The sequence below is a fragment of the Hippocampus guttulatus genome, chromosome 13, assembly GCF_054856545.1.
Source record: "Hippocampus guttulatus isolate MCC_2025c chromosome 13, RoL_Hgut_1.0, whole genome shotgun sequence".
Lineage (NCBI taxonomy): Eukaryota > Metazoa > Chordata > Actinopteri > Syngnathiformes > Syngnathidae > Hippocampus > Hippocampus guttulatus.
Window position 1 is genome coordinate 6,875,567 of NC_141273.1, and position 19,944 is coordinate 6,895,510.

The window sequence follows — 19,944 nt, forward strand, 5'->3', positions numbered from 1 at the left end:
TAACAACGTGAAAGAGTGGACACAAGAAAGCTATGTTTAATTATTCATTCAACTAATTATTAATTATTTAGTGGCATCATCAATAAGCTCGAAGGGAATGCTTTTCCTCATTTTATCGGAGCCTGCAGCGGTGAGAGAAAAGTGCAGCACGGAATGCAAACACTGTTTTCCTCCCACATAGGACTGCAGTTAGTGGTTAACACACACTACGCCCCAAAACACACATCAGAGACACAAAGGGCGAGTCCCACTTCATGTTTTGACACTTTTTATCTTTGTCAAATATTTTCATCCATGCACGCGTTTATCAAACACCACAGAAGATATGGGAAGCAACAGATTGGCCTTTTTTTTTTTTCAAAGGAATGAACTCCAGTTATACGACAAGATGTAGTTCCGATTCTATCCTGCGCAATGCTATGTCATGTCGGGGTGCGATACAACATTTTGTCAAATCTAGTCACGCAGGAGGCCTTTTTGGACCAGAGAATTTAACGGGCAAAGATTCAACAGTATCGTATTTTTTTGCCCTTTAATGTCTATGTGTAGCCGACTGTTACATTTACTTAAATTAAAAACAAAAGACAAGCCTTTCTAAGGCGTTGAGCTTCCATGGCATTACGTATTAGGTAGTGAAACAGGACATGTTGTGATGCAAAACAAACAAGATACATGACGTCTCAGTCACTTCATACTGTTCGAGCGGCAGTCTACGTAGGATGAACAAATAAATATGTGAAATGGAGAAAAGAAATACAGGTTGGGGAAAAATGGCAAAATATATTTTCAAAGACAGTAAAAACTGGGAAAAAATGTACACATGTAAGGGACAAAGAGCATGACCGAATTAGGGACAAAAACAAACAAACAAAAATAAAGCAGCCATCAATAATAACGTTAAAAATCTAAATTAGCACATTACGTTTTTTTAAACGTACTGTGGTAAAAGAGATGAAGTCATTCAAACAGCAACCACAAAAAAACAAAGTAAATGACCATAAGGCTCTCATGTATTGTCATGCATATCAGACAGCTGTTTTTTGTTTTTACATCAATTCTCAAACATAACTACATTTCCAAGCTGCAAACGGTTCTACGTCATCATACACCCACAACTGACTTGGTAAAATATAAATATCATACCAGCACGGACACAGTGACCTGAATGACTTGGCACGGCAGATCTATCCAAAACTTGGACATCTGTTATTTTGGCCATGGTTAGCAACAACCTATAACAGCTGAAGAAAGGCTTAGTGCAAAAACTAAAAAGTTGCAACACAGCATGCAATGTAACCTGCACGCATATAAAACACCTCTTGGCCATTACACATACATATGACAATACTCATTGATAAAAGAATGTCTGGAATCTAATAACACTCTCAACTATCTAGTATTTTTTAAATGTTACTTTTTTAAAAAATATTTTCTCCTAGTAGAAAAATAGCTCATCAGCCATCTATCATACACATGTGGACATGTATCAATAAGAGTTCCAATATACACATTGAATAATCAAGACTGGAAATGCATATTACACTCTCAGTCAAGTAACTCACAGATTCTGGTTGCTCTACAAAGGCCACATGAACGCTCACTTTCCCAAATTTGGTTAAGTGTCCTATGTACAGTATACCTAAGCACGTCCTCTCCACAGATACAAGACCACTGGAGAAGCAGAGGTATGACAACAAAGCGAGCGGTTCTGTCCAAGTATTCTGAGTAATTGAAGATCATCTCTGTTAAAGTTCTCCGGCTTTTTGGTTGCAGCTGGCGCATACGCGCACGGGGTGGTCCCAGCCGCGAGACGGCACAGCTCGACGCTCCGGGGAGCAGTCGTCGCACACCCCTTGGCCACAGGCGCGGCAGTGGTGCTTGGACAGTTTGGCAGTCAATTCGCGTCGGCAGATGTGGCAAGAGAGAATGTCCTGGTCGGGCACCCAGTAGGCAGGACGGGCGGCATCTTTCACCAGGCCTTCAAGGAGCACAGAATATTGATAGTAATACAGGGGTGCGCGACCAAAAGGCTGCGGGCAATACACAGCACATGAGAGCATATGATCCAGGCAGCCATGCAGTTCTAAAAACAAGAGCCATCTCAGAGGAACTGTGAGAAATTGTCCTAAAGCACACAATCTACAACTGCTCATATCAAATAATGAACATGTGTTCCATTGTGGGCAACACGGAGGCATCGTGCTTTGTGAGATCATCGGGTGTGACATGAGAAATTACCCAATTTGACAAAAAAGATTACAGAAAAAAAAACAACTATTTATGCCAGCGACGTATGGTGACAGGCACACACACACACACATCCCTATATAATCTGTTTAGGAAGTGAAAAATGGTGGCCCCCTCCAGCATTTAAGTTGCCCATCCTTGACCTAGACTGCATTAATATTAGTCCAGCTAGACATTACACCGACACTAAGTATAAATGTAAGAAAATATAGCACCATTGCACAAATTTACCATTATTTGGGGATGACACTATAGACCCGGAAAAAAAATCTGGGGGAAAAAATTGTCTAGAAGAGCTACCAACACATCAACCTGTTGTCCTTTGGGATGAAACTGGCTTGTTTTGAACAGCTTTTATCTGCATATGTAGTATGATACCTCAATTAATATTTTGTCAAGGAAGTAAGCATATGACTCCATCTGGCAGTATATATGTACACCTTGCTGGAGAAATGTATAAACACAAATATTACTACCGTGCTGTGTTTCGTGTGTGCAAAGAGTTCACCAATCAACACAAAACTACATAGACATGTATAAATATAACAACATAAGAAGCACAAAAAGTAGAATCATGGGTAAAACTGAACAGGAAGACAGCCATTTTGTTTTGAAGCAGCCATTTGTAAGGCTGTAAGGCTTGTTTGCTCAATTGTGCTGCACATCTAATATGTGAGAGCATAAATTGATCAAACACCAATACACAACAAGAACATGAGCAGTTAGAACAACAACTATCAATTTGATTTAGATTCTCGACAACATTGAGTGATGTTTTGGTTTCATACTCCAAAAAGCTGTTGTCATGTAACCCAACAGCCAGAGCGACACACTTCTGAACCATCCGTCCATTTTCTAAAGCACTTTTACTCATTATGGTTGCTGGAACCTATCCCAGCTAAATTTGGGCGGCAGTCGGGGTACACCCTTGACTGGTCGCCAGCAAATGGCACTGCATATACTCTCGAGAGAAACGATTCACTCACACTTCATGTTATTTTACTTGCATGTTTTTGAGAGGCCACATTAGCATGGGGAAAAAGTTCAAAGACATACTCTAGATTGAAAACCCTTTCCTGTTTTTCATTGTGCCATTGTCTGATTTGATCGGGGTTAAGGTCAGGGTTCTAATACTTTGGGAACGGGCACAGTCATGCTGGAAAAAAAGGCCTTCCTAAAACAAAGCATAGAAATGTCAAACAAGAATAATTAAAATTCAGGGCAGGTACGAGGCCTCCCCCCGACTCATAATAAATCCCTTTATTGTTTTCTGTTGTTTTCCCTCTTTTATCTATTGATTTTTTTGTGGAGTGTTCATCATACATTATCATTATTGACTGCTTGTTTATTGAAAGCGTACCACCGACACGATCCATATGGTGGCAGCTTTTTCGCACATCCACAGTAGCATCTGTGACAGCTGCCTCACTCTGAGGGGAATGGCAGAACAGCAGAAGCAGTTTGCCATACTGAAATACTGCACTCCATATTGTTTCCCGTCTCATTTGAGGTCCTCATTCTGTCATTGCAGAAAAGTGCAACAGAGTATTGAGTTCAGTAAAGAAGATGTATTGACTTTCAGGTCCGTAACTGGAGGCCCGTTGATATAACACACACCACACCAGCAAATACTGTCAAGTACATTTCCGATTGTGGAAAGATCCCCTTTATAGCTACGTGGGTCTGTAATGCCTCCTTTGGAGAGTTTTCACTTGGGTCCTCTTAGTGGGCCAAATTGAAAAGTGAAATTATATTCTGAAGCAGGTAGCGAATCGGTGTGTTTTTTGTTGTTGTTGTTTTTCCAAAATTTATTTTTCAACAACCACTCAAATCGGAGTGATTATGGTACACTTGTAGAAAGGCAAAAATGCACAAACCAACAAATGTCAAAGATTATAAGCACTCAATCACTATTAACTGAAGTCATTGGTCTCATATGGTGAATATTGAGGTGCATTAGTGTAGAACTGAAGTGGATATTTATAGTATTTGATCAAATGTATTTATGATTTAAATTGTAAAAGTGTTACCTAAGGAAATGGCTGGTGAGTGTACAGGAGCAAAAGGAAATTATTTATTGCCATGGGATGTTTCCTGTTGGAAATTCAAAACAACAAACCCTCTCATGTAATCCACTACATGAAATCGTTGCGTGATCGTTGCAGTTAGAACGACCACTCTGAGTGACATTTAAATTATGTACAATGAGAGTGAATTTGAAACGAGGGCTCTTAAAATGAAATTACCGAAGCTATTGAGCATCTGCTGAATCTCTCAATTCCAATAAGACTGTGCAAATTAATGACAGAGCTGAATGTTAAATGGCAGCGCTTGAGCAATGATGCCATGCAGGCGCCATCAAATCTTCAAAGATAGTGTTGACATTTGGGACATTTTAACCGAAAAAGCACGGAAAATATGGTCTCTTCATCACAAGTTAGGAGTAATGCCATCTTAAATTTCTTATCAGTGTAGCTTTGCAGGCTGGTCATGAGCGATGAAGCTGGAAAAGGATCTCACACCATGACTGTAAAGATGATTTGTCTCTGCCACCAGAGGGCAATGCATTCATACAGCAACGTTGACAGAGTGACTTACTCCTATTACACAACAATCCTCTCAAGGTTTTGCTTTGGGAAACACTCACCAAGTGGGATGTCAATAGCGGTGACAACAACCCCAATGGTGTTGGTCACTGCCTCGCCAACTTTCCTGGCGAGTGTTCCGCCTTCCTCCTCCTCCTCGTGAGCTGCATGACGACAAAATGATTCATGAGGTGCACTTACTGTCCGAGGAAAACAGTGAGGTGAGACTGGCGTCGTGACACTAATGAGCGCGGCTATACCTGCATGTAAGGCTCTCTGCTCAAAGCATACATCGCAAACTCGAACAGGGCCGAGACCCCAGCCGCGTTCGGGGACGGGGGCAGCTTTGGAAGAACATCCATCGCAGAAGCCTTCACCACAGGCACGGCAGTGATGCTTGGTGTCATTCTCCAGAAAAACCGCTTGACACTTATGGCAAAGCTTATGGGAGAGACAAACAAGCCGCTGTTATTGACCACGACCTGCTTTGTAGTGGGAGGGGAACGTAATGTCCACACTTTATCTTGTGAGCACACAAAGATTACATAACAGGCAAGGAACACCACATAAACGTCCCTCGGGACACTAAGTGTTGGCTAAGGCTACAGGTGTCGTGTGACAGGGGGCGGGGATGTTACGGTCGCTCACCAAGATAAGAGAATTGGGTTTCCAGTAGGTGGGGGCGATCTGGTCTGTCAGCCAGGAGGTGACAGCCTTAGCAGGCTTGACACTGAGCTCCGATACAGACTGGGCCACCAAATTCACTCCATCCAAAAGTCGCTGCGCTGCATTGCTGTTGTCCTTTAAAAAGCCCTCCGACTGCACAACACAGACATTCAATTATTACTACAAAATTAAGATGACAGTTTTGTCTGCAGTTTATGATTGATTCAATATTTCCTCATATATTAGCCGAGGGCGTTTAACCCAACTGTGAAGCAAGGTGTCTCTTTGAGGGGAAGATTTCATTTGTACAAATACAGTACATAAGGAAGCAGGTGGTGAGACACGCTGCTGTTTGCTGATTATTAGATGATTCTTACTTCAGTTTTACAATGGGAACGGAATATGTAACTGCTTTACATTAGCGGTCTCATTTTTGATGTTCTTGTGTTTTTTTAAAATATTTTTGTATCTATCAATAATATAAGGCAGTTAAAGACGGAACTGTTCCGTCCTGGCTTCAGTTGGTGCATGTCACATATGCAAACCCAATTCCAAGTAGAACTGTGAGCAGCTATTAACTCATTCAGTACCACATTTAAAAACGTCTTTGGGAGTGAATGAGTTAAGGGCCCTCGCAGTCCCCGGCAATATTGGGGTACTGGCACATTGGATTTGGATTTTTTTTTAAATTAAAGTACATCACATTCATGATATTTTGCAAAAAAACCTTACCTCTATAAAAGGCCAAAAATGAGGCGAAATTTGAAAGGAAATTAAAAATGGACGAATTCCTTCTGAATTTTGAGTACGGCTCAAAATCATTTTTGTTGGCAAACAGTACGTCGCCAGGGCAACAGTGTTTAGCAAAATAAAAAACTTGCTTTCCCTGGTTGTCAAGATCATTTTAGTTTGAAAGAAATCCACAGTTTCAAGACAATCAGGTAAAACCTCTTTGAGGACTTCAAAAATATGACCTCTATAAAAGGCCAAAAAGGTTCCAAACCCGAAAGAAAATGACAAATCGCAAACTTCCTGTTAGCTTTCGCATATGAGACTTTTTTGTCGGTCTTGGGTTGTTACATAACAGCGCTTTGTTACAGCTGCAGCTGTTGTGAAAGCGCTATATAAATCAGGATGTATTGATAAGATAAGAAAACCTTTATTAGTCTCGCAATGGAGAAATTCCCAATTCACAGCAGCAAAGTTATGAAAGGAAGAAGTAGAACAACAAAATATAGGAGCTGCTGGAAAGGCAGCCACTCTCGCGGCGCCATTTTGTACAACACTTCCAAAATTTAATCAATCTTGCTGACACATACAACCAAGCCTGCTTCATTGAAAATTTGTTAGGGCGTTGTTGAGCCATTTAAAAAAAACACACACACACAATTATTGATGCTCTTGCTAGGCCTGATATGTTTGCAAAATTTCAGGAATTTTCATGCCTGTTTAGACCCTCGCAAGTAGTGCAGTTTTCTTGGTGAACAGCATGTTGCCATGGAAACAGCTTTTCATGAAAATACACAAACTTCGTGTTGCAACATCAAGAAGGCCTAAAACCTCTTCCAAGAAGCTATGAGGCAAATCTGGTTAAGCCGCTGGGCAAAAACATCAGAGTAAAACATATTATATTTACTCCAACCAGTAGGTGGCGCTACCACTGTGATAAAATAAATAATTTGTCGACGTCTTCAGGCCTAGACTCATCAAATGTGTCAAATATTGACAAGATATGATCATGTGGATCAAGGTAGAGGAGCTTTTGTAATCAAGGCAATGACGAATTCTAAAGAAAATGGCGTATAAATAATTTGGTGTAAAAGGTTTGACTTATGATGAAATAAAGGCAAATGAACCATGTAGTATTAAGAAAGGCAGTTTATCTACAGCAATTTGAGATATCAATTTACTGAACACTTTGACTTGACTTTGTCTTTTAAGCGTTCACTACGACAACGTCACAAAATCCTACCAAACAAGTAAACAAAGGTCAGTAAGTCCTAAGTCGGACTGCAACAATAATGCAAACAAATACTGTATGTCGCTCTCTTCAACTTTTCATGTTTCATGCAACAATGAGACGTAAACATGTGGACTGCACTTCTTAAGCATTAAACCTTTTTAGACACTATATAAATAAATAGACAGACATATACATATATATTAAAAATAAAGACTGATGACCGACCAAGATTAAGCAGAGGTGTTTTCTTTTTCTTTTACAAATTTCAGAATTTGAAAATTGCTCTCTATTATGTTGCTGGGATAGGATCCAGAATATGAATTTTTTTTGACGAAACCCAGTCGTTAATTGAGGTGTGGCATCACTCAGAATGAAGGCTACTATGTGAGGGTATATAGTAATTAGGTTTTAACATGGTCCTCTTACCCCTGGCCAAACATGCTGGATCTCGGTGCGGACTACTGTATCCACTGGGTCTTGGTTCCCATACCAATACTGACGGCTCCGATAGATCACTCCACAGTTGGGGCATTCAATAACATACCTGAAAATGAATACAACCCCCCCCCCCCCCCCCCATGAATAATCGGTTAGAAATGTGACTTGTGACATAACAGTTGATGGTTCGACTGCACCGAATGGGTGGAGGGAACAAGCGACACTGATTCGTGCTTGTGAAAGAACTGCATTAAAATCACTGGAACACAAGTTCATGCAGGGTAACAAAAGCCTTGACAGAGTTCATTCATCCCTGACCGTGCGACTCCCCCTGCAACCCTACTCACCCTGACCAGGCATATTTGGCGAGGCCCATCCAAGGTGAGTCCGAGGAAGCTGAGGTCTTCGGGATGACAATCACTTCTTTGCCTCCTTCATAACAAGCCTGAAGTGATGCAACAAACAAGTCATTTTACTTTTTGACCTTGAATTGCTGAAATACAGTGACATTCACCACACAAGGGCTCATTGGTTTCCCAGTCCCGTCATAGGACGTTTCGACATTCCAAATTGTGTGCAAGAAACAAGTTTGCGCAGTGGCATAGATGCACATTCTCAGGTGCAAAAAGCACACACTTAGATATGCTTACTTTATAGTTGGGACACCCCAACCCCAACCTTCGGTCTTCATCTCAGCAAGATGTTTTAAAATTGTTCATACTCAGCTTACAATGTGATTGAAATAATTGAGGCAGGCATTTTTTTTTTGTTCCACCATTGCATTTGTGCCACAAAGCAAGGTCTATTGTAACAACTCTATATTTCTCACTTAATGTGTGCTTTTCGTCCCGACACTTTTGTCCGCATTGTGTTGGTAGGGTAAAAGTAAACATGCGGAACAAATATATATTGACTGTGCTTACTTTACAGGTGAAAATGCGGTTATCCTGCTGAACTGAATAGCGACAACGATGCTTTGCCTCATGGCAGACTCCTTCTCCGAGGTGGTTCATACTGTTCCTACAACCAGATCTGCGAGGACATCGGTGGGTCAGAAATTTAAACATATACCAACAGTAGGAGACTGAAGGAAGCATAGGGGTGGGATTCAAGAGACACTGACCCACAACTGAGGCACAAGCTGGAGCAAGTGAAGTACTCATCAGGGAAGAAGCAACTGTGGGCTACCAGCTCGTCTCCAATTTCCCCACTGAAGCGCTCACTTAACGCCTATAAGGAAATCAAACCAAAATAGATGTTACTTTAAAATAACATGAGCATGACATAGACGTTTATAAACTCATTTAACATGAGATGTTCAGATCTTGGTTTTTAACTCATTCACTCCCAAAGACGTTTTTAAACGTCTTTTCAGACTTGGTCTAGAATTGGCTGGTACTGAAAGAGTTAAGCAGCCCTACCAGCAGGGCTTTGAAGATGACCACAGGCGTGCGTGGAGAACGCGTGGCATTGTTGTCCAGGAGCTGCTCCAGTTTATTCTGCAGGCCGCAGAAGTCAGTGGGCGGAGTGAGAGTCTGCGTGCCCCAGTACTGAACAGAACTGAAGGCCTCAGGGAAACGGGAAACCTTTTTGAAACGCTCCAACAACAGCCGGTCAACTGATTCGTGTGAGTTGCCTAAAACAAAACACAAAAGATGCTTCATTGAAGTAAGTGTACGAATACTGTGCTCGTTCCGTTTCAACACAGAAATAAAGCTCAAGCTTCACGTTTGACCACAATTTCTATCAATTCTTTGTTTCCCTTTCTCCTCATAGGCATTCCGCCATAAAGCACCTCATAAGGTTAGCATTATGTTGAGACGTGATGTGAGCTGTAACGCGATTATTCAAGGTTGTACTTGCCACATGCTTTATTGAACCAATTGTGTATTTTTCTTCCTGATTAAGCTTATCAGGTCCTCTGCTTTATTTTTCTCCATTTATCTTTTTATATTTCCTGTCAACCGTCCATATTTTTACACAGGCTCGCTGGATGGAGCACAGGATACGATATAGCGGAAACTACGCAATGTGGCCCCTTCTATGCCATTTGTAAAAAGGTAACTAAATGCATTTTGCATTTCTGTAGCTGAAAATACCACTTTAATTACATTGTGAATTAAAACCATAATTACAATGAACAAACTCAACATCTTTCAAGGCTTTAGCTGCCCACCGAGGCGCTTGATGTAAAGTACGCAAAGCATAAACGCATCATTAATAGGGAATAACTCGCCTGCATGAGATGTTTGTGTCTGATAACTTCAGCGCGGACAGAAAACAAAAGAAAAAGAAAACAGGAACCGCTGCAAAGTCCAAACCTTGTGTTCATCCATCAGCGTGAAAATGTATACAATTGACACGAAATATAAATGATAAAACATTGAAAAATACAGCCAGATGTGAGAGGAGCTGATCAGCTTAATCAACAGTGTCAACAGTGGCTTGGGTGAGAAAAAAAAAGGTTACACACTGCAGGATGAAGGCAGCAGCCCTAATTTGAACTGCGAACCACAGAACTGTGTGGCAGATGTGCCGTGCTGGTTCAATTCATGCTCAATTGTTGCAACCCCCCCCATTAATTTAGTATTACCCTCACTGGACTATTAAAAAAAATGGAATGCCCTTGCATAGGAATAAAAGATAATCCATCCCTGTTATAGCAAACATACTGTAAAAAGAGATTACAGAATTTCTTCCTGTACCAAGAAGCTTTGTGTGGACAGTTTCATGGAAGATGATCACTGCGGGACCCAAAGTAGAGAGAGGAACATCCAGACCGCAACGAGCCGTGGTGGCCTTGAGTTCCTTGGTGAAATGCTTCAAGTAGGCTTCCGAGGCGTCTCCAAGAAATTTGAAGAGGTCATCATGGAGGCGGTCTGCGTGGGTGCGGTAAATGATGAGGTCAGAGATGGCGAGCACCTTGAGCAAGAGACGGGTCCTCTGGCCCTGTTTGGAACTGTTCCCCAGCAGCCCCTCTGTATCAATGACCACTACATTATGGAAGGGGTCAAAGGCCGCCCACACGCCAACCGTGCAGGACTCCTGTGTGGGGGAAGTCTTGAACACCTCCCTGCCCATGAAGAAGGTGTGGTTGAGGGTGTGGGATTTGCCCTCTCCGGTGTTACCAAAGATGGACACCACTTTTAGGAGCTGGCTGGCGCCGCAGTTCAGCTTCTTCACAAATGCAACATCATCTTTTATCTGGGAAAGTTAAAATCAAAGGAATAAGACATTGATTTACCTCTATGAAGCACTACTTCTGTACAGCTTACCTGCATTTCCTCATTTTCATCAACAAGGAGGAAACTGGACACATTTTCCAGGAGTTCTGCCTTCAGTGACTTTTGCTCATCAGCGATTTGGACAGCAGGCTGAACAGAAGCTTGAACAAACTTGAGCTCCGTGTGTTTCGGTGGCAGAAGATACGATATGAGCTGGTGTTTCTTCTTGTTCCCTCCGCTGTGAGTGCGCTTTTGACACTCTTGGCACAAGTTCACTTTGCAGTTCTGGCAACGGACGACTGATCTGCTGCGCTTTCCATTGTCCCCTCCTTTGCAGTTGTCACAGTAAGGGACGTGGCCCGGGTTTATCTGGAGGCGCTCGTGGTTCTGGAAGCGCTTCTGATTGTGAAGCTCGAGATCACAACGAACACACTGCAAGGTGCTGCACTCTTGACAATCAAAAGCGGCCTGCTCAGAGCCACCACAGACATAACTCTCTTGACATGTTCGACTTGTATTGACTCCCTTTTCAGAAGATGATGAGCCATGCCCACTCATCGTTTCTGTCACCTTAAAAATACAGCTGACTGCCTTTTGGAAATGCTTTTAACTGTAGCACCAGCGATTTCCGACAGCACTGTGATAATACTGGCTAAATTACTGTAAAATACTAAGTCAACTTAAATTAGCTGCATTCTCACAAGGGTAATGTTGTTTTGTGCACAACAAAATAAGTTATTTTAACTGGCGTGCATTTAAAGCATATAACAATTTGTTATACCGACATCCATTTGCTATTAGTGTAACCACAAAGAATAGACCTGACTTGTAACAAGCAGTTAGCTTGTTTGTACCTCAAAGTTACCATTAAACACAAACACACACAAATTAAGTTACAACAATCAAGAAAAACAAAGGCGAAAGATGTGTACGAAACCGCCAGCAGACCAAGAACTCTTCCTTGTGAATAATGAAATGTGCAAATCAAGGTAACAACTAGCTAGCAACCAGACTGGCCCTTAATCATAAAAAAATAGCTCGCCGGTTAAAACGACAAATATAATTCTGTGGCATCCAGACGGGAAACGCTTTCCTTCAAACTAGCGGTTCTGTGCGTGTTGGGGCTTTGTCTAAATCAAGCCCGTCGTTTTTGAGTAAGCGATCCTCGCAGTAGCAGCAGCCAGAAAATGAACAGCTAGCGACATATACTTGAAAACATCAACAAAACTGCAGTCAATCGATGTCAAAGAGCTCCGATAACAGCGGACACCATCAAGCCGGAAGGGATCCTTACGACGTCGCTTAAAGTCTTTAAAAAGTGGAGCTGTTTTGCAAAATCCATCCGAGCCGTGTCATTGTTTTTGTTCGTGGGTCCCCTCCCTTACAGATTTCACTCGCTACGTTATTTTGTCGCCAGGTCAGATCAGCTGATCAGATTATTTTCAGTCACAGGGTCATTTGAGGGCGGGTCGCTGGTGCATCATGGGAAGTGTAGTTCTACAACGAACGATGTTCAATGCGTCACACAATTTACACTACTACAGGTATACTGTAATATGTATCAGGATTGTGAGCACAAAGCCCATATTTGATTCTCAAAATGGGGAAATGGGCCATGTCTCATACTTGAGGTAAAAAAAAGAATTATTGGTTACTCTGGTTAAGATAAATTAAGTTTTTATTCCAGAAGCACCGAAAATTGTAAACATGGATCATCAAACACAGACTCAAGCTCCTGCGTAGCCATCTCAGTCCCAAGACTTCAACCCCATTAAAAACCCGTGGAGAGAGCTAAAGAGGATCGTGCAAAGGAGAGGATTCAGTTCGCCGAATGATTTAGAGATTGTACAAAAAGGAATGGTTATAGATCATTCTTTCTGTATTCTTCCATCTTGTGAAACATTATAGGAGAAGAATAGATGCTGCTGTATTGACAAAAAGGGGGTGGTACAAGGGATCTGACACAGATTGTGGCACACATGATTTGAGGTAAAATAATTATTTCTTAAAGTAGGATTTTTTTCCCAACTGAATAAATATACTTTAATTAAATTTGGAGTTTCATCTTTTTTTTGTTGTGTTATTTTGGTTGTTTTGTTTTTGAATTCTGGTCCTGTTTTAACTAGGGGGTTTCCCCTAGTTAATTGATTAGAAGCTAAAGAAAACATCTTAAGCAGGGATGCCAATAATTATAAAAGCCAGTGTAAATTAATGCAACAAATAACAGGACACTTGATCATAATAATGCTAGATGAGCTTACTTTACCCAACCCTGCTTTATACCTTAGTCATGGTGAAATTGTTTTTTTTTCTTTTTTTAATGGCTTCAGTAATTATTACTGTAATGCCTAATTTTTGGAGAAAAAAATGAACCATTAAAATCATATGCAGAAAACCAGAGGTAAGCTAGGGGTGTCAAACAAATTTTTGTCAAAGGCCACATAAGTTACAATTTATTTTTGGAGAGCCATTATGACTGTGAATCCATCCATATAATTGTTTAATCATCTCCTCATCTTATTAAATATACAGTACACAACAAATTGATGGTTAAGTAGTAGAAATAAGTAGCACCCAGAAGTCAAGAATAATAATTTGTTCAGGTATTGTTCAAGTTACTGTTGTAACATAGCAAGGAAATGCTTGCAACATTTCAACATTATTATTTACTACATGTGACCATTTCAAATTTTGGTACAGATTTTAGCAAACACCATGGAAGTTGACATGCTTGATTTGCTTTCACAGGCCACATAAAATGTAGCTGCCCAGGTCTGGCTGCTGGACCATGAGTTTGACACTTGTGATTTCGACAATACATAAATAAAATACAGGTTTGAGGGTTGCATAACCTTATAGTAAATACATGTATCGTAAAAACATACACATATCAGTGGATAATGCCTTATTGAAATACGATACAATATATGATATTGATTTGAAAAATGTATTTTACTTGAGTAAAACAAAAGTCTTGCGAGTGACAACACTTAATAGCAGGGAATCTCCAAGTATTTGTATGAGTGTAATGGGTTAACAGGGATTTGAGGGCATGCCCCAACCTAATCTTTCCAACAGCGGCTGACTTTAAATGGTCTTTGTCTTGCAAACAAGCACTTCAAAGTGTCAGCAGGTGACCATTTGTCCCAAATAACACTTGCTGGTCCTGCTTTCCCTCCAATTTTTTTTCACTGCCATTATCTCACACACACACTTGTTCTTTTCAAATTGGATGTTAACTATAAAAGAGAAGGGAATGAAATGTGTGCTGCTCTGTAGTGCATTTATTATACACTTATTCCACATGTGCAAAAACACGAACGACAAAAATAGCAACAAACACAGGAGTTGAAAAAAACATGAAAGAATTAGAAAGTAAAATGTGGCCTCCTGATGTCCATTTTGGTTTGTCCATTTCATCTATCAAGTGTATGTAACCCATAGTTCGTGGGCCATCCAATTTGAAAAAGAAATAAAAGCCAAGAGGGACTAAAGGCCCAAAATGTTGAGAATATACACAACTGAGAAAAAGGTTTGTCACTCCCGTCCTAGACAGAGCAGCCAATCTCCTCACGTTATTTGAAGATTCTCCTCCATTCAAATTCACAAAAAGTCTTCAGGCATTTAACCAAGCCAAGCGTTTTGGTTTTTGCAGCATTGTGCTTGTGCTTGATGGCAGCGAAGATGGCACAGTCAAACACATCTTTGAGGCGATGCTGGGTCAGAGCCGAACACTCCATGTAGCTGTAAGCTCGGATCCTGCGTGCCAGCCTCTTGGCCTGGCCCGGTGCAACTGGTTTGGCACGTCGCCGGGCCAGATGAACGAGGATGTCCGCGTCATGGCAAAGGTCAGACTGCGTACCCACCAAGATGATGGGGGAGCTGGGATTCTGTGCACGGATCTGCGGGATCCATTTGGAAGTGATGTTGTCCAACGAAACGGGATTGATGAGGCTGAAACATAGGATGAAGACGTCCACGTGGGCGTAGCATAGAGAGCGGAGATGGCCAAACTCATCCTGTTGAAACACAAATTCAGACATCATTTGGGAGGAAATTTTACAGTCACCATGACGTATTTACCTGTCCAGCTGTATCGATCAGTTTAAGTCGTGTTTGCACTCCATTTACATAAACCAAACCTGTGAATTACCGGTAATAAACATTAAATCAGTTATGGTCCATTATCCTTTTTTTTTTTAAATGATCTTGTCCTACCAGTAAACACGTCGAAAGTCGTCTGCCTGTACTCGCTCTTGTACCCATTGAAGATGTAGCTGATGATCATGCTCGTCTTCCCCACAGCTCCATCCCCAACCAGGAGGCAGCTCAACTCTTCCCTTGGCCAGCCGGCCTTCTCATGCCTCTGAGGAGCCTGCAGCGCCATCGTTTTTTTTTTTTCACACAGCATGGCCACCTAACTGTAATGAAGAGGTCTTTTGCCTGTAAGTGAACCCCCTCCCTGCCAACCCGACCCCCTAAAAAGGAAAAGGGACACTTCCAGTTCAAAAGAACAAAAGCAGCCAATCAGATGAGTGATGCCAAAGCCCAACAGTCACTGTCCGATTCAGTTTGCTCCTCATTTACATGGTCAAGCCCACTTTCATTGTTTGATGTGGTTCTCAGATGTTTCTTTATAACATTTTCCTTAGTATACAATAAATCGCCCACCACACATGCAACCCAAGTGAGGATAAGCAGAAGATGGGCCGATGAATAAACAAAAACAAACAAACAAATAAATAATAAGAAGGATGATATAACAGAATAAAATACAATGCAAACAAGTACTATACTTTTGCTTAAATTTCAACTAAAAAGCTCAGTTCCAGTCACTTTCCAGATTAATTTTACTCACAGTATAATCCCGAAACAAAAAAAACAAAAAATGGAACAAATAAATATGTATGGAGGATGGTTTAGTAGAACAACAAATACAGTAACGCAAAACAAAAAGCCCTCCACGCCACAAAAACAAGTTTGGCTCGACATACTTACCAAATGCAATGCCACCTTTGGCACACAGAGGGAAGTGTTGCTCTGGTTTGAAGACAGCAGAGAACAGCACAGTATAGAATTGTCCAAAGACATTCACACAAAAGCTCATGGTGCATCTTGGTGGCAAGGAAACGATTTGAAGTGGGTTCAGGAGCTTCATTAAAAACAAAAGTAGCCCTTAACCACCATCTTGTGGCATTTATAGGCAAATATAAACCTTCTTGAGTGGACATCAGTACAGTAACATCCAGATTTTCATTATTGGCAACAGGGCTCTGTCCCCATCTACTGCAAATAGTTGGGGTTCACTATTCATCATAAAGTTGTGTGCATGCATGTTCCCTCTGAAAATTTGTCCATTTGTTCCGCTCTTGAACGCTAGGCTTATTTTGCTGAATGTGCAGAGACCACGCCGTGTTCACCTGTCAAATGTGAATCAAACAAATCTACCATGACCTGGAAAAATGGATGCTACTTCATCCAGTGTCCTTCGTAAGCCTACACATAACTACAGTTATGTATGTTTGAGCCGCGAAACTGGCTGGAATATATGCCGCCGTGTGGTCACAAGGCTTTTCCACACTATGACAACCAGGCGTTCTAAAGTAGCCCAGTCACTTCCCACATGCTGCCTCTCATGTCAGACTTTTTTCCCCTCCTTGCTCTTGTTCCTTCCCTTCATGATGTGTTTGCACTAAGTGTTGACAACGATGCGCTCTAAAGTGTCCACACCAGCCCAAAGCGCCGGTGCACATACCGACTGTCAAGTCAGGCTTTTTAATATATTTCCCTGCCCCCTATCCTCTCTGGTCTTTCTCTGCATAACACACACACACACACACACACTTACAGCCAACAATGACTTGTTTGAAAGTGGCCACGCCCACTCAATGCCCTGGACCACACGCTGGCTTTCAATTTAGACTTCATTTATTCCTCCCCCTTCAATGATATTCAGTTTTTTCTGCATGACGTACATGCCTGGCCGACGAGGCAAAAAAAAAAAAAAACAACAACAGTGGTGGGCAGTCCGTCAGTACCGACGGAAGGTCTATCAGCGCGTCACTGACGGACTCCTGTTTCAGTGGCGAATTGACGACTGGTCGAAATTTTTGAAAAACTGCCGGAAAAAATGCCAACCGAAGCAATTTTCGGCTGCCAACCGAACCGTGTCTAACTCAAAAACAAAGGCGAGGGGCATGAGGGGAAGTGTTATGTTTAGATTACATTTGGTTTTGTTCCCTCGTGCCCTTTTTGTCTTCACCTGTTCTCGTCATCCGGGTCCCTTGTGTTTAACCAGTCAACTCCCTCAACCCTTTGTGTCTTGTCCAGGCGTTTCTCATCGTCTCATCATCTTGCTTGTATTTATTTCCCCGGCTTCTGTCAGTATTGGTTTGATCATTGTGCGCGTCTGTGTGCCCCTGTCATGTTATCTTTCTGGCACAGGATTTTGAGACACAAAACACCCAGGGCTACGACATGGCAAAAAATGTGGGTGCCGCACCAACATTAAACTGATGTCAATTAGGGGACCGAAAAATGTCATACCGCTGCCGATAAATGGCCCTGGGGCCACGGGTTTCAGACCACTGCAGGGTCTTTCAGTATGTTAAAAGGTTAAAAACGTTCACCTTTTCGTGAAATACAAGTTTTATGATAGTAATGGATTAACCCGAGAGCTGACTGATCCCGAAGGGAAAATATGTTGCAACTGTCTTGGAAGAGATGACCTTCAACTGCTTTGGGTAATCATGTGTAGTGACTGGTTCTTCTTGATGGATAACAAACTTGTGGTTTCTCTTTGAAACAGTTATAGTTAAGACAAAATGTGATTTTAGAGCAGCGGGAAATGTTTGGGGCTGAAAATATGACTTTAAAACAAAGCGTTGTCCCTTATCTGTCTACCCCTGCAGGAAGCTGGGTGTGCATTGTGTTGTAAGGTCTCAACTTCCTGTTTGCCGTCGTTTCAAACTCAGTCCTCCTTTTGCCCCTTACGTTCCCACCACCTGCGGTGTTACACACTTTTAAGATAGGAGGGCAACATCTGGGTCCCCTGACGCCCATCATGTTACCAGCTTGGCACTCTTGGGACACCCCCTGCCAGATGTTGCTAACAATGCTGTTCCCTCAGTCAAGGTAAATGTCCAACACAGGAAACGGGCCCGACCACCACAATCACAGCATACCTTCTCAAAGAGACCTCTTTCCCATCATTTTTAAATAACCAATTTCAGGACTTGTTCAGCAAAAGGTTATGAGGGTCAAGTAGAGTATGACTTGCTATTCATGAGACTGAACTTGAATTACATAGCTTGACAAGTCTTGTCTGTTAGAAAATCAAAAATTTGAAGACAGTGTGCCTTACGTCTCGTGTTTGAAAGAAGTAACTTTTTGTGTTGCGTGCACAAACTGACAACCCACTATTATGCACTATGATGTGGGGCAACCTCCCTGAAGATTACATTCAAGGATGTTTTTCATTAAATCTGGAAGAAGAGAATGGCAACACTTTTTTGTTTGTGATTTGCACTCAAAGATGAGAGACATAACTATGACATCTAATTTTATCACTATTAAAACCTACAAATACAGGCAAGCTACCTTAACGTAGCAGTTTAGCTAACCGATAAGTCGAACATGAAGTAAGCCTCCTGCAGTTATGCGTTTCCTTGGGAAGACAAAGCAATAAATTCTATGCAGAGTTGTGATTGTAAATAGATTACGAATGCAAGAATTGATAATGAGAGCAAAGTGTGTCAAGTTCAAGACCGAACCGAGTAATGTTTTTAGCTTTCAAAAATGCAGGCTCAGACAAAGTGCGATAAAAATATTTATCAGGCACCGACAAAAGTACAAACTGAAATCACTGGTCACAGGAAGCCAGGAAAAACCATGCATAAACAAAAAAAGCGCTTGCAAAGACAAAGTACAATAGAAGGCCCGAGAATACAAACAAAATATCAAAAGTCCACCAACGTGAAACCGAGGATCGAAAATACTTACAAAGGTTTGTGACAAAACGAAAGGTATAGAAAGATGTAGGAGACAACACTTGAAGCACAACCATGAGCAAGGTCAATCACCCGACAATGAGCAGGTAGCTTGGCAGTCCTTAAATATGGCAAGGCTTGATTGGAAAATGTGGCACAGGTGCGCCCGCTGGAGAGAAACACACTTCAATCCAGCTGGAGCTGAAACACAATCAAGACACAGCATGAGAAATTCTTTAATGTGAGAATAGCTTGTGACTGAGCAAGATTGTATGACTTGCTTAAACTAAGTGCTGCAGGTGAACACAAATTAAATAGACAATAGCGAAACTAAAATACACTGGACAACTCACATCCATTTTTTGTCAAGGAAGAAGTGGATTCTCCTGGCGCTGAAGTGACATCACTATAAGAGCAGAAACTGGTGAGAAATAATGGACAAAGTGTGGATATTCGTGAGGCATCTGGCTCCATTCATTGACTGCACTTGTGGATTTTGATCGCAGACTGTGCACACTTTGCTTTTCAAGTCACAGATACAAATGAAATTATTTAGTAAATGTAGTGAAATACACTTATATCTACACTGAATTGGTACAGCTTGACGGCAGCCGTTTGAATGTTGCCTTGTAACCAGAATCATAATTTTCATTTTGAAAGCATACGTGATACGACAATGTTTTTGATTGGCCTCTACATCTACAATTGTTGCGATTCTGTTCATCTCTGACTCACATTTCGAATCGAAGCAAAGCTAATTTCCAATAACCATGAAAACTGGCTGCAGACTTACTGGCTGTGAATCAGACAGCTGTTTTTCTTCCTGCGCTTGG

At 41.5% G+C, this 19,944-nt stretch overlaps 2 protein-coding genes across 2 annotated transcripts; both read right to left on the reverse strand.

The window, feature by feature from the left end:
* Positions 1-251: 251 nt before the first annotated feature.
* LOC147196130 (zinc finger FYVE domain-containing protein 1-like) lies at positions 252-12,528 on the reverse strand. Its single transcript, XM_086127385.1, has 11 exons — positions 11,175-12,528; positions 10,605-11,103; positions 9,321-9,535; positions 9,023-9,129; positions 8,823-8,931; positions 8,247-8,344; positions 7,888-8,005; positions 5,481-5,651; positions 5,093-5,273; positions 4,895-4,996; positions 252-1,978 (listed from the first exon to the last, which is right to left on the reverse strand). The coding sequence occupies exons 1-11, from the start codon at positions 11,679-11,681 to the stop codon at positions 1,746-1,748; spliced, it is 2,340 nt and encodes a 779-aa protein (XP_085983511.1). The 5' UTR covers positions 11,682-12,528; the 3' UTR covers positions 252-1,745.
* Positions 12,529-14,698: 2,170 nt separating this feature from the next.
* LOC147196131 (rho-related GTP-binding protein RhoV-like) lies at positions 14,699-15,519 on the reverse strand. Its single transcript, XM_086127795.1, has 3 exons — positions 15,342-15,519; positions 15,207-15,265; positions 14,699-15,142 (listed from the first exon to the last, which is right to left on the reverse strand). The coding sequence occupies exons 1-3, from the start codon at positions 15,508-15,510 to the stop codon at positions 14,699-14,701; spliced, it is 672 nt and encodes a 223-aa protein (XP_085983921.1). The 5' UTR covers positions 15,511-15,519.
* Between the last annotated feature and the right edge of the window lie 4,425 nt (positions 15,520-19,944).